Source organism: Mus caroli, chromosome X, assembly GCF_900094665.2.
Source record: "Mus caroli chromosome X, CAROLI_EIJ_v1.1, whole genome shotgun sequence".
NCBI lineage: Eukaryota > Metazoa > Chordata > Mammalia > Rodentia > Muridae > Mus > Mus caroli.
This window is the reverse complement of record NC_034589.1, coordinates 51,864,710-51,877,016: the sequence shown is the minus strand read 5'-3', so window position 1 is coordinate 51,877,016 and position 12,307 is coordinate 51,864,710. Positions and strand designations below refer to the sequence as shown.

The 12,307-nt window shown below is 39.4% G+C and overlaps 1 protein-coding gene across 2 annotated transcripts in view; it reads right to left on the bottom strand.

The window, feature by feature from the left end:
* The window catches only part of Adgrg4 (adhesion G protein-coupled receptor G4), an 89,542-nt gene that overhangs the window by 31,842 nt on the left and 45,393 nt on the right, over window positions 1–12,307 (bottom strand). For both annotated transcript variants that reach the window (XM_029473532.1, XM_029473531.1), the window contains exons 10-11: window positions 8,411–8,627; window positions 6,965–7,127 (exon numbers count right to left, since the gene is read on the bottom strand). In XM_029473532.1, the coding sequence (XP_029329392.1) occupies window positions 6,965–7,127; window positions 8,411–8,627 (380 nt within the window). The remainder of the gene's footprint in view (window positions 1–6,964; window positions 7,128–8,410; window positions 8,628–12,307) is intronic.

Sequence of the window (12,307 nt, the reverse complement as noted above, 5' to 3'; positions counted from 1 at the left end):
TGAGAGAGAGAGAGAGAGAGAGAGAGAGAGAGAGAGAGAGAGAGAGAGAGAGAGAGCATAATGTTTATGGAATGACTTCTCGAACCTAAAACCCATATGGACTTTCTAGCACAGATGACCCATGCTCAGTCAATTGATGACCTCAGAGGTCACAATTATACTTCAGCATATAGATAATTTGGTACCAAGAATGTGACAAGGGTTGATGGGCTGTTTATCTGCTGATGCTTATAATGGATACTCCATATGTAAACAGAGAGCTCAACACCTGCTTCTACTATAGCTAAAAGGCTCTTAATGGATGAGGAGTTTCCTGCATCGAACGGCTATATAAACTAACAGTCATTTGAAAGCCCAGGAAAATGAACACTAGCAGAGAGATTCCAGAGCCGAGTAAGCAGTCAGCAAACAGGTAAAAGCACCGGGTGAACTACCTATCTCAGCTGTTCAGCTGATGCTTCATTGAAACTACTACGGCTTTGAAGGGAATCTGAAAACTGCTGCTAGGAAAGTCTACTTATTCCTGTTGTGAAGAATCAGAAGCAAAAGGTCAAGAGACCCACAGCCATTGGAAGAACAGGATGGAGAAGTAAAGAACAAAGAGAGCTAAACTCCGCATAGATTATATGCGGGGTCTCTGCGTCATATATGCATAGGACAAATGCCAAATAAAAATCAAGGAACTCAACTGTTTTTTGAATTGCCACCCAAGATGTGGAGTTTACTTTTGATTTCAGACAGCTTCATTGCCCATTATAGCCAAATCCATAGCTTTCAGAGAACTATATTAGAAATGAATTTCCACACAAGAAAATTCAGAATCTATGTAATCACAATCGTATGTAATCAAAATGTAATCCAAATTTCTCAATAGATGGAGAAAGAATGCATGTAACCCATAGGCAACTACAAAGACAAGCCAGGAAGAGGACACAACACTAACACTAATATATAATGAATTTAAAGCCTCAAGTACAGCTGTGCTTTGGTATGTAAAAGAAAATGTGCTTTCAATTAATGCAAAGAGGAAGAACAATGCTACATAAACAACAAAACAAAGCATAAGGAGGAGGAATAAGAGACGCTGAGAATAAATGTTGGAAATTTTTGGTTGTGCTGGATGAGTTCAACAGTTATATGACAATAACAAATACCACTAAATTTTAAGATACGTGACTAGAAATCATCCCACTAGAAAACAGATAATAAAATAATGAAAATAGGAAAAGAATCTCAAGGAATTTTGAAGCAGTATTAAAATGCCACACATACGTGAAATTGCAGTCTCAGATGGACAAATAACATGGTGAAGAAACAAGATTCGAAGAAATAATAAGTTATAAATTCAAGAAATACAGCAAATCCCAACACAATGAATACAAAGAAAACCACATGAAGACACATTGATAAATTGCAAAAAAAAATCAAAGGCAAATATTAAAAGTCAATGGGTACAAATGATATATTCCCCATCTCATACAGAGAAGCAAAAACTTAAGTGCTACTGATTTCTCACCAGAAAAAAAGGTTAAGAGCAGAAGACAGTGACATTTATGAATCTCAAGGGAATTGATGCTAAATGAAGTCTGCTCTTCAGAGAGAAACAGAGAAGAACAAACCTAGTAAGTGCCCAGGTAATGTTAAACAACAAAGAAAAACAAAAACAAAACACCAACAACTTTCTCTCAATTTCTTTAGCACAGTCGCATATGCCTTTAATCCCAGCCCTTGGGAGGCAGAGGCAGGCGCATGCCTATTAGCTTGAGGCCAACCTGGTCCACATAGTGAATTCCAGGGCAACCAGGGCTGTATAATGAGACCCTGTCTCAAAAACTCAAACAAAGGAATAAATATGTGATTATAAAATTCTCTTGTGTGATCTATAGTCTTCCTTGGTTAAAAAAAAATAACCCACATATAAAAATTAGGGAATAGAGAAGAGGGAGTATAAGTGGGTATTTATGGTCTTAAAGCTCTATGGTTTATGGGGGGGGCAGCCAACATTAACTCAAGTAGATGGTGAAAATATTAAGAATTATATTTTAATTGAGAGTAAGCATTAAGAACATTGTATTAGATATGTGTGTCCTGGGTATTTGTCAACTTGACACACTAAAGTCATTGGAGAGGAAGGAACCTCCACTAAGAAAATGTCTCCATAAAATCAGATTGGAGACAGGCTCCTACGGCATTTTTTTGTTGTTGTTGTTCTTGTTCTTATTGGGTTTGTTTAGTTTGGGTTTGTTGAGACAGGGTTTCTCTGTGTAGCTCTGGCTGTCCTGGAACTCTCTGTAGACCAGGCTGGCCTCAGACTCAGAGATTCTACTGCCTCTGCCTACAGAAATTCTCCATGTAGCACTGACTGTCCTGGAACTCACTCTGTGTTGACCAGGCTAGCCTCGAACTCAGAAATCTGCCTGCCTCTGCCTTCCAAGTGCTGGGATTAAAGGCATGTGCTACCACCACAGTTATTGATGGGAGAGTGCCCAGCCCATTGTGGACAGGGCCACCCCTGGTATGGATGGTGGTCCTCTGTTGTATAAGAAAACAGGCTGATCAAGCCATAGGGAGCAAGCCAGTAAGCAGCACTCTTCTATGGCCTCTGCATCAGTTCCTGTCTCCAGGTTCCTGCCCTGTTGGAGTTTCTGTCCTGACTTCCTTTGATGATGAACACTGCTACAGAAGTGTAAGACAAATAAACCCCTTTCTCCCCAACTTGCTTTTGGTCATGGTGTTTAATCACGGAAGCATAAACCCTAAGACAATGTGATTAAAAGGAGAAATGCTGATGATGGAAATGTAACATAGTTCAGCCACTATGGAAATCAGTATGGAGTTCCATCAGAAACCAAATAGTACAGCCCCTGAGTACATATCCAAAAGAATCAGAGTCAGATGTAAGGCAGACACCTGTATTCCTCTGTTTATTGTGATACTGTTCATAACAGCTAAGATATTGAATTAGCCAAGGTGACTAGACATAAAAAAGGATTTAAATTGAAGTTATGCATGCCCAATAAAATCTTATTCAGCCATGAAGAAGTATGAAATATGCCCCAGGAAATGAGTATAACTGGAGATTGTCATATTAATCGAAATAAGTCAGATTCAGAAAAACAAATGCTAAATTTTAAAATGCTTGAAAGTATAATGAAAGTGTAATTCCCTCTAAATGAGGGAATGAGGGACCAATAGAAAGGGCAACAGGAGCAGAAGGCAGGGATAAATGTGATCAAAATCCATTGCATAAAAGTATCATAAAATAAATTATTTTGTAAACTAATCTTTGCTTATTTAAAATATATAATAAGTAAATACCATTAATAATATTCAAGCAGATGTAAAATGCCTATAGAATTAGAAAAGACTTAGAGTAGCAATCTTCCAAAAAAAGGAGGTGTGAAGGGCTCATACTATCTAACGTTCACACAGCAGGTAGCAAGCCAATGAAAAAAAGGGCCACGAGGATCTAGCCTTAAAAACAGAGAGCTTCAGGTTCATTGAGAGATTTGTCTCAAGGGGATAAGGCAGAGAATGATGGATCAGGCAGTTTGTCATCCTCCTCTGACCTGTGCACATTTATACACATATGCACACGCATATAACACACACACATTGAGTATAGGTTCCAAAAGAAAGTAGCAATAACCCAAAGATTTATATTAGCCCAGAAACTTAGAATACCCAAGATATAAGATACAATTTGCTAAACACATGAAACTCAAGAAGACCAAAGTGTGGACACTTTGCCCCTTCTTAGAATTGGGAACAAAACACCCATGGAAGGAGTTACAGAGACAAAGTTTGGAGCTGAGATGAAAGGATGGACCATCTAGAGACTGCCATATCCAGGGATCCATCCCATAATCAGCTTCCAAAAGCTGACACCATTGCATACACCAGCAAGATTTTGCTGAAAGGACCCAGATATAGCTGTCTCTTGTGAGACTATGCCAGGGCCTAACAAACACAGAAGTGGATGCTCACAGTCAGCTCTTGGATGGATGACAGGGCCCCCAATGGAGGAGCTAGAGAAATTACCCAAGGAGCTAAAGGGATCTGCAACCCTATAGGTGGAACAACAATATGAACTAACCAGTACCCCCTGGAGCTCGTGTCTCTAGCTGCATATGTATCAGAAGATGGCCTAGTTGGCCATCAGTGGAAAGAGAGGCCCATTGGTCGTGCAAACTTTATATGCCTCAGTACAGGGGAACGCCAGGGCCAAGAAGTGGGAGTGGGTGGTTGGGGGAGTGGGTGGGGAAGCATGTGGGGGCCTTTTGGGATAGCATTGGAAATGTAAATGAAATAAATACCTAATTAAAAATTAATAAATAAATAAAAATTAAGTGTAACAACACAGAAAGTCAAAAATAAGTTTACTTTTTAAAAAAAAACTCTTCTTTTTTTTAAAAAAAGGATTTATTTATTGATATATGTATGAGTACACTGTAGCTGTCTTCAAACACACCAGAAAAGGGTATCAGATCCCATTACAGATGGTTATGAGCCACCACATGGTTGCTGGGAATTGAACTCAGGACCTCCCCAGCCTTTCCCCAACTCTTCTTTTGAGAATTTCATGTGTGGGTACTATATTTATATTATTTCTCTTCCTCCTTCTTCCAACTCCTATGTTTCTTCTGCTCCTTTTCAATTTCATGACCTCTTGCTCTTAAATTATTGTTACATATCTAGAGAAATGTAGATATATAGGCATTTATAAATACACATATGTGTCCAGGGTTGATGACTTGGGATTGGACTGCCTATCAGAGGCTCATCCCTGGAGAAGACTGATTCTCCACCTCTCAGCAACCATTAACATTTGCTGCTCTTCACTTAGGGCCGAGGCTTTATGAGATCCTCCTATTTATCTTTTAAAAATGTACTGTGAGTTGGTTTTTTTGGTGGTGGTTTTTTGTTTTTTGTTTTTGTCAAAGGTAACAAAGAACACCAATGGGAAAGGGAAAGTTCCCAGTAAGTGGTATTGTTTTAAAAACTAAATATTCATATGTAACAAAATGATTTCATACCGTGTAAGAAAATTAGCTCACTGGGGAATCTTCTTCTTAAGCATAAAAGTTAAAACCAAAGAGTTTTTCAAAGAAAGCATAAAAGAATGCTTTCATGACTGCCCTGTGCCAAAGTTTTTTTTTCACCAGACAAATCATATATGGTTACTAGCAAGGTAAAAGAACTACAAATTAGATTTCAGAAAAAAATTCTAAACATATGCTTATGAAAAGACCCCACTGAGAAAATGATAGGGAAGTTACCGAAAGTAACTACAAGCCAATTAAAATACGAATGAAAGATTGTTGGCTAAGTCAACAAAGAAGTTCTGGGAGCAATCAAGATGAAAATGAAAGCTTCCTGCCCATCATTAGCCACGGGAGAAAAGAACGAGGCATTTTCTTACCAGTGTACGTACATACCCTATGAGCCAGCTACTCACTTTCTAACTTTGTGCCTAAGGCTCTTGAAAACATGTCTGCACAAAGACTTTTATGCAAATATTCATAGGAGTGCTATCTGTAATATCTACAAGCTGGAACAAACAAATAAACAGGAATGGTAGGATAAATTAAAAGGACATGATATGTTTATTCAATCAAATATTATTCAACAATTTAAAATATGGAAAGCAGAACGATGAATTTCAAAACAATGTAAGATATATGAAAGAAGACTTCTAGCACAGAATCATGTACATATCCCATGATTTTATTTGGAGGAATCAGTTCTTTTTTGTAGAACATGATTTTAATATTTCCAACTGTTAATATTCAACAGACAGCATAATTATTTTAAAATATATTTCATTGTTATGTCTCCCTTTTCATTTCCTATTTTATTAATTTGGATACTGTCTCTGTGCCGTCTGGTTAGTCCAGCTAAGGGTTTATCTATCTTGTTGATTTTCTCAAAGATTCAGCTCCTGGTTTTGTTGGTTCTTTGTATAGTTCTTTTTGTTTTTACTTGGTTTGATTATTTCCTGCCACCTATTCCTCTTGGGTGTATTTGCTTCTTTTTGTTCTAGAGCTTTCAGGTGTGCTGTCAAGCTGCTAGTTTAAGCTCTCTTCAGTTTCTTTATGGAGGCACACAGAGCTACGCGTTTTCTGGAGGAATCAGTTCTAGAGCAGGAACAAATTACGGAAGTAAAAAAGTCAGGGTGGTGGTGGCCCCTGGAGGCAACAGCTTCAGGGATTGGCTGGGAAAAGGGGGGGGGTCTTTCAGGAGCAATGGTAATAGTTTATATCTTGATGGGGTTTGTGTTATGTGAACATATGCCTTAGCTAAATTCAGAAACCTTGGACTTAGGATTCGTATACTTTCCCACATATAAATTTACAATTTTAAGGTATAAAACAAAATCTGCTCCCTCAGATTGCTTTGAAGTTGCACATGACCTGCCAGAGGTGAACTTCTCTTAGACAGTGGAAAGGGCTGAGACTTTTATGATTGATATATGATGGAGTACAGTGGGGTAAATCAGGGTAATTAGCATCCACATCACATCAAACATTTGACATTTGCTTCTGTTACCTAACCTGAACCCAGACTTTAAAATACGGCCAGACATAGATCTGAATTCCAGTTTAGCTATTAGGTTGTCTCCTTGGGCATATCCCTTGACTTTTCTGTTACCTTGTGTCTTCCAACAATACTCCGTAGCATAACATTCAACATACAATAAATTATCCCATATAGTAGCCTATAGTCACCTATTTTGGATGATTTACAGTGACAGAGTCAATTGTGACATCATTGCACACCACACAGACATCAGTACAGCTTTTAGCCTACCAAGGGTTCTTCCCTGGGGTCTCTATACTTTCTTATATTTCCATTCAAATTAAAAGCATCCAAGGGGGCACTTTTTCCTTCCCAAGAGCTTCATGGGTGAATATCTAGGACACCATTTGGTTGCCTGGCTTTCAGTTTCCTGTATTGCACTTACCTGGGGGGCTGTGACTTCTTCAGAGGATTGGATGCTGAAGGCCATACCTTCAAACTTGTGGTCTACCCGCAGCACAGCCAAAGCCAGCTTAGCTACAGTGAGATTGGCTGTTCTCCCTGCAAATTCCATCTTGTGACCAGCACGCTCGATTATCCTCAGAATCCTGAAAAGAATCACAGGCAAAAATCACTTTTTCTGCCTTATTGGTAAAACTCATCCTCCCTACAAGACCTCCTCACTGTGAAACTTGACTTCGTGATTTCACTGTCATTGATGTTGTTTGGGTTTGGGGCCTGACAAATGGAGGTCTATGCCTTAGTGCCTCTAATTACTGTAGGGGTAAACAAAATGGCCTCCTCAAGCTGCACTTCCCTTGCAAAAAAAAAAAAAAAAAGTTCAAGATAGTACCAGCAAGCATCTTAGCATTCGTTTCAAAAAACCAGATGAAATTATCTTTTATAAAGTCAGATCCATTGTGGCCTCGTTTGTCTGAGAAGTTTGGATTTTATTAAAGCTATAAAGGAATGCCACCAAGTAGTCTGAAAATCATGGTGTGATCCGATGTGTACATTGAAACATATCTCTGAGTGCTGTGTAGAAAATGGATCACCGAGGAGCAACAGTGCAAGCAGAGGGCTAGAGTTGGAGGCTCAAGCAGATGGACAGGGGAAGGAAATCAAAGTAGAACTGGGAGATGGAGAGATGGAGAGACTCACTGATTCTACTACAATAGTTTAAGGCAGTGGTTCTCAACCTGTGGTTTGTGACTCCATTGGGTCCCACATCAGATATCCTGTATATCATAGGTTTACATTATTATTCAAAATTACAGTTATGAAGTAGCAACAAAATAATATTGTGGCTGGGGGGTCACCATGACATGAGGAACTGTATTAAAGGATCCCATCACTAGGAAGGTTGAGGACCACTGCTCTAAGAGGTTAAAGGGTGTATGGACAGTGCTTCATGTAAGAGTTATTTTCTTCTCTAGTGCTGCTATTGATAACCCCCTGTGTTCTGTTCAATTAATGCTATGTAAGATAGGGATCAAACTATATTGGATAATATAGGAAGTTTTTCAGAGAATAAATAAAAAATGTAATAAAAGAGTAAATAAAAATGAGACATTTATAAGTCAGCTTCCCAAGGGGAAATCAAAACCTGGTTACTGACTGTGCGGTAAAAAGTGTCAACCAGAAACAACGCCTACGTTTTTCATGATCCCAGGGGTTGGATACGTTTTATAGAAATGTGCAGCAGTTAGAGAGATTTCAGGCTGGGTTTTGGGTAGGAATGTATTTGAAAAGTCATTATCACTGAGAGCTCATTCATATTCAAATGGTGTCATCCACTGCTCTGGACCTTGTCAAGGCATAGCTGCCTGTGTGCTGAGAAGGAAGTGATCCGATTACATCTCCACTTCCTGAGTTAAGCATTCCGACTTACTCATTGCTTACTGGAGGCAGGTTGGAAGCTGAATCACTCTGCTTTTCCGTCACAGTGTTGAGGATTTGGAGTATGATCTGGGTTAGGTTGATACTTATCTCATCACAGTTAGAAATATCAGCTACTTTAGAAACAATAATCTTTGTCTCTTCTTCATCCAAAGGTGGAGACTCATTGACCAGATTTAAAATGTGCTCTGCGACATCATCTGCATTCTCTGGGAGAAACAAAGTGGAAATGGGTGACCTCCATTTTGGCCCTTACTGTGGGCCTATGCTGGATGGCCCACTTCCCTTTGAAAAGACTGGGCAGTGAAGTGGAAACACACACCAAGGAAATAAAGTTCACCAAAGGAAACTATTGAAGCTCAAGTTCTCCAATAGATGTAGTTCCGGGAAGATGAACAAAAGTCAATTTTGTATTCATTAAGTTGGATTTCAAATGAACCCGGGAAATCTTTTTGTCACTGAAGAATTATCTTGAAACTTGATGCTAATTAAGTTAAGATATTTGAGTGTTGGCTCGAGTTAAGATCCCACCTATACTCAAATATCAGCAAACATTGAGTCTAAGTTTTTATAATCAAGGGTGGTGATTACTATTTCCTGTCAAGAACTGGCAACCCACAGGTAGAAAGCAAATATGGACCACATAATAAGAAGCAATTAATTAAGATTTCTCTAAGGAGGAAGAACAATAGCTATTAGCTCACCCACTTTTTTCTTCACTTTTTATTATGGAAATTTTCAAGTACAGTAAGAAAGCAAAAGAATATATTTTAAAAAAGCAAAAGAATAATCTAATGAATCTTCATGGACTTCATGAATCACCAGCTTCAGCACGTGGCAGTGTCAGGCTAACCTCATTTTGCATCCTTTCTCACCTACCTTTGCCCCATCCCCACATCCTATGGTTTCACCAATAAACACTTCAATGCACATCTTTACAACTAAACAACTTTCATCTTAACTACGATCATAATCTCAAATTAAAATTAAGATGAAAAGTACTCCAAATGTCCAATCACTGCTCAAACGTCTTTAGTGCTGTTAAATGCTCCTAAATGCTGATCTTCCTGGGCAAAATAATTGATCTGCTAAGAAAGATTCCAGAGAGAGAGGGAGGGAGGGAGAGAGAGAGAGAGAGAGAGAGAACACTCATGATGCCTTTACCTCACTCATATTATGAATAACCAACTATGTTTGGGAAAAGAAAACAATTTGAGTGTAAAATTCTCTCCACCCCCTCCTCCTCCTCCTCCTCCTCCTCCTCCTCCTCCTTCTCCTCCTTCTCTTCTTTCTTTGGTGTCCTCCACAGCTGTCAGCCTCTCCCCTACCTCAAGCTCCCCACAAATTTATTCCTTAGGCAGGATTTTTGTTTTGATGTGTTTTACTTTTTTTCCCTCATCATCTTTCCCCAGTTTCCCCCCTTTATTCTTTTTGGTTTCTATAGAAGACTCTGAGCTCATCGATGCCGTGCAGCAATTTTAACCAAGGTCCTCTTCGGCCCCTCTCCATTACCCTGATGTTCCCATGGCTTATTTAGAAACAAGCTCACAAGCAATGACAGTGTTCTCTCTGAGGAGTCACAAAGGAAAGAAAGTGACTAACTTTGTAATTGCTTCTAAATTAATATTTCATCCCTGTTAATATGTGTCTTATGATCCATTCAGAAACAGAAAATACAGGCTTAAGAGATGGCTCAGTGGGTAAAGGTGCTTGCTGCCAAGCTTGACAGCCGGAGTTTGATCCCTAAGAGCTACATGGTGAAAGGAGAGAACCAACTCCTACAAGTTGTACACACACACACACACACACACACACGCACACGCACACGCACACGCACACGCACACACACACACACACACACACACACACTATAATATAAAACTTTGAAAAGAAACTAAGAAAACAAATTACTGGTGGAGGAAAAAATTGTACACTCCTTCCCAGATCTTTCTACTGCTGTTATGAAATTGTTCAGGTTTTGTTGAAAATGGAAAAGCCAGAGCTGCCGAGTCATGATCCTTCGGGCTTCTGTGGTGCGACTTCACTTCACTCTGTCCCTGCTGTGGCAGAATGAAAGTAAACAACAGGCCAATGGGAAACTAACTACACCGAGGAAAGTAATTATAGACTTCTCATCTGGAGTTATACTTTTTAAGGGAAATTCAGTATGAATTATAGTCATTGTATAAAAATTCTAGGTCCCTAAGCAAGAGTAAAAAGGGATCTTCCTCTAGGTGTTACAGGCTGGATTCTCGTTGCTTGAAACATTGTTTCAGTTAATCAGCCAAGAATTGTAACAGTCAAACAATATGGGCATAGTTTGGGTTTTTTTTTTTTAATGAGGCTCTTGCTGTGAGCCAATGCTGCATAACCCTCCCTCCCCCCTCCGCCCCTCCCCCACACACACAGAGAGGTTAACCATTATCTCTTGTAGTTCTGTGTGGTGAGTGGGCTCAACTGAGCAATTTTCTCTTGGGATTTCACAAGAAGTTGCAGTGGAATTGAAGTCAGGGCTAAACCCATCTGAAGGCTAGGCTGGCCTGGAAGTTCCTCTCACATCTAGCAGGTGATGCTAAACAGGTGCTAATCATCTGGGGCGGTATGTCATTTTCCAGTGACTTGGGCTCAGAGGTGTGTTGAGTCGAGTGTGTAAACTTATAAGAACCCAATTTGTGAATTTCTGGTAATTTTCCTAGTTATTAAACACAGGCAGTCATAAAGTTAAATAGAATAATTTATTTGTTAAAAAATAGACCAACTTACAATAAAATTATTAAAAAAAATACAGATTCTTTAAAAAAAAAACTGCCATCTGCTAATTATTTGGCTACACTTCTCTAATGCCTTTTGGACTATTTACATCGGTTGTCTCTGTGTGCACCCCACACTGACTTCACAGGTCAGTGACTATGTGTTTGAGTTTGTGTTTGGATTAGAATATTACATTATGCAAAATGCATACAAACCACTAATTACCCTTTCTTTGCAAGTAGAATTGGCTAGTAAATATGTCTCAGCATATCACTTGACTTCTCAAAACACAGCATCTGTATTCTGAAAGGAAGCATCCTAAATGAGAATTACCAAGAAAACGAAAACCTGTACTTCAGTCTTCTTAAACATTAGGCCCTTTTGCCTGCATTTAGGACTTTTTTTCCTCCTGCTGAGTTGTATCGTACAGTCTTGATGTGAGGGTCTATGCCTAATCTTTTTTGGTTTGGTTTGGTTTGGTTTGGTTTGGTTTGGTTTGGTTTGGTTTGGTTTGGTTTGGTTTGGTTTGGTTTTTTTTGAGACAGGGTTTCTCTGTGTAGCCCTGGCTGCCGTGGAACTCACTCTGTAGACCAGGCTGGCCTCGAACTCAGAAATCCACCTGCCTCTGCCTCCCAAATGCTGGGATTAAAGGCGTGTACCACCACTCTAACTGGTTATGTGTGTTCGATTGATATCCCTGAAAGGCTAGCTCTTTTCAGGGAAATGGAGGAGTGGAATTGGGGATGGGGGAACTGGGAGGAATGGAGGGAGAGGAAACTGTAGTTGGGATATATTGTATGAGAGAAAAATTCAAAATTCAAAATTAAAATATTAGACCTATTATCGACAGCGTTGCTATTATCAGATTCTACCACTATAGCAACCAGAGGCCAGGTCCAGGGAGAGGAGTCTATGAAATGATGATGGACATTTTGAGAAAGAGTTATAACAGCAAAGCATTAACCCACTCCCACAATGGTTATTCATATTACCACTGTCCCACATATTAAGACATGAAGACATAAAATATTAAAAAAAAAAAGAAGCCGGGCGTGGTGGCGCACGCCTTTAATCCCAGCACTCGGGAGGCAGAGGCAGGCGGATTTCTGAGTTCGAGGCCAGCCTGGTCTACAAAGTG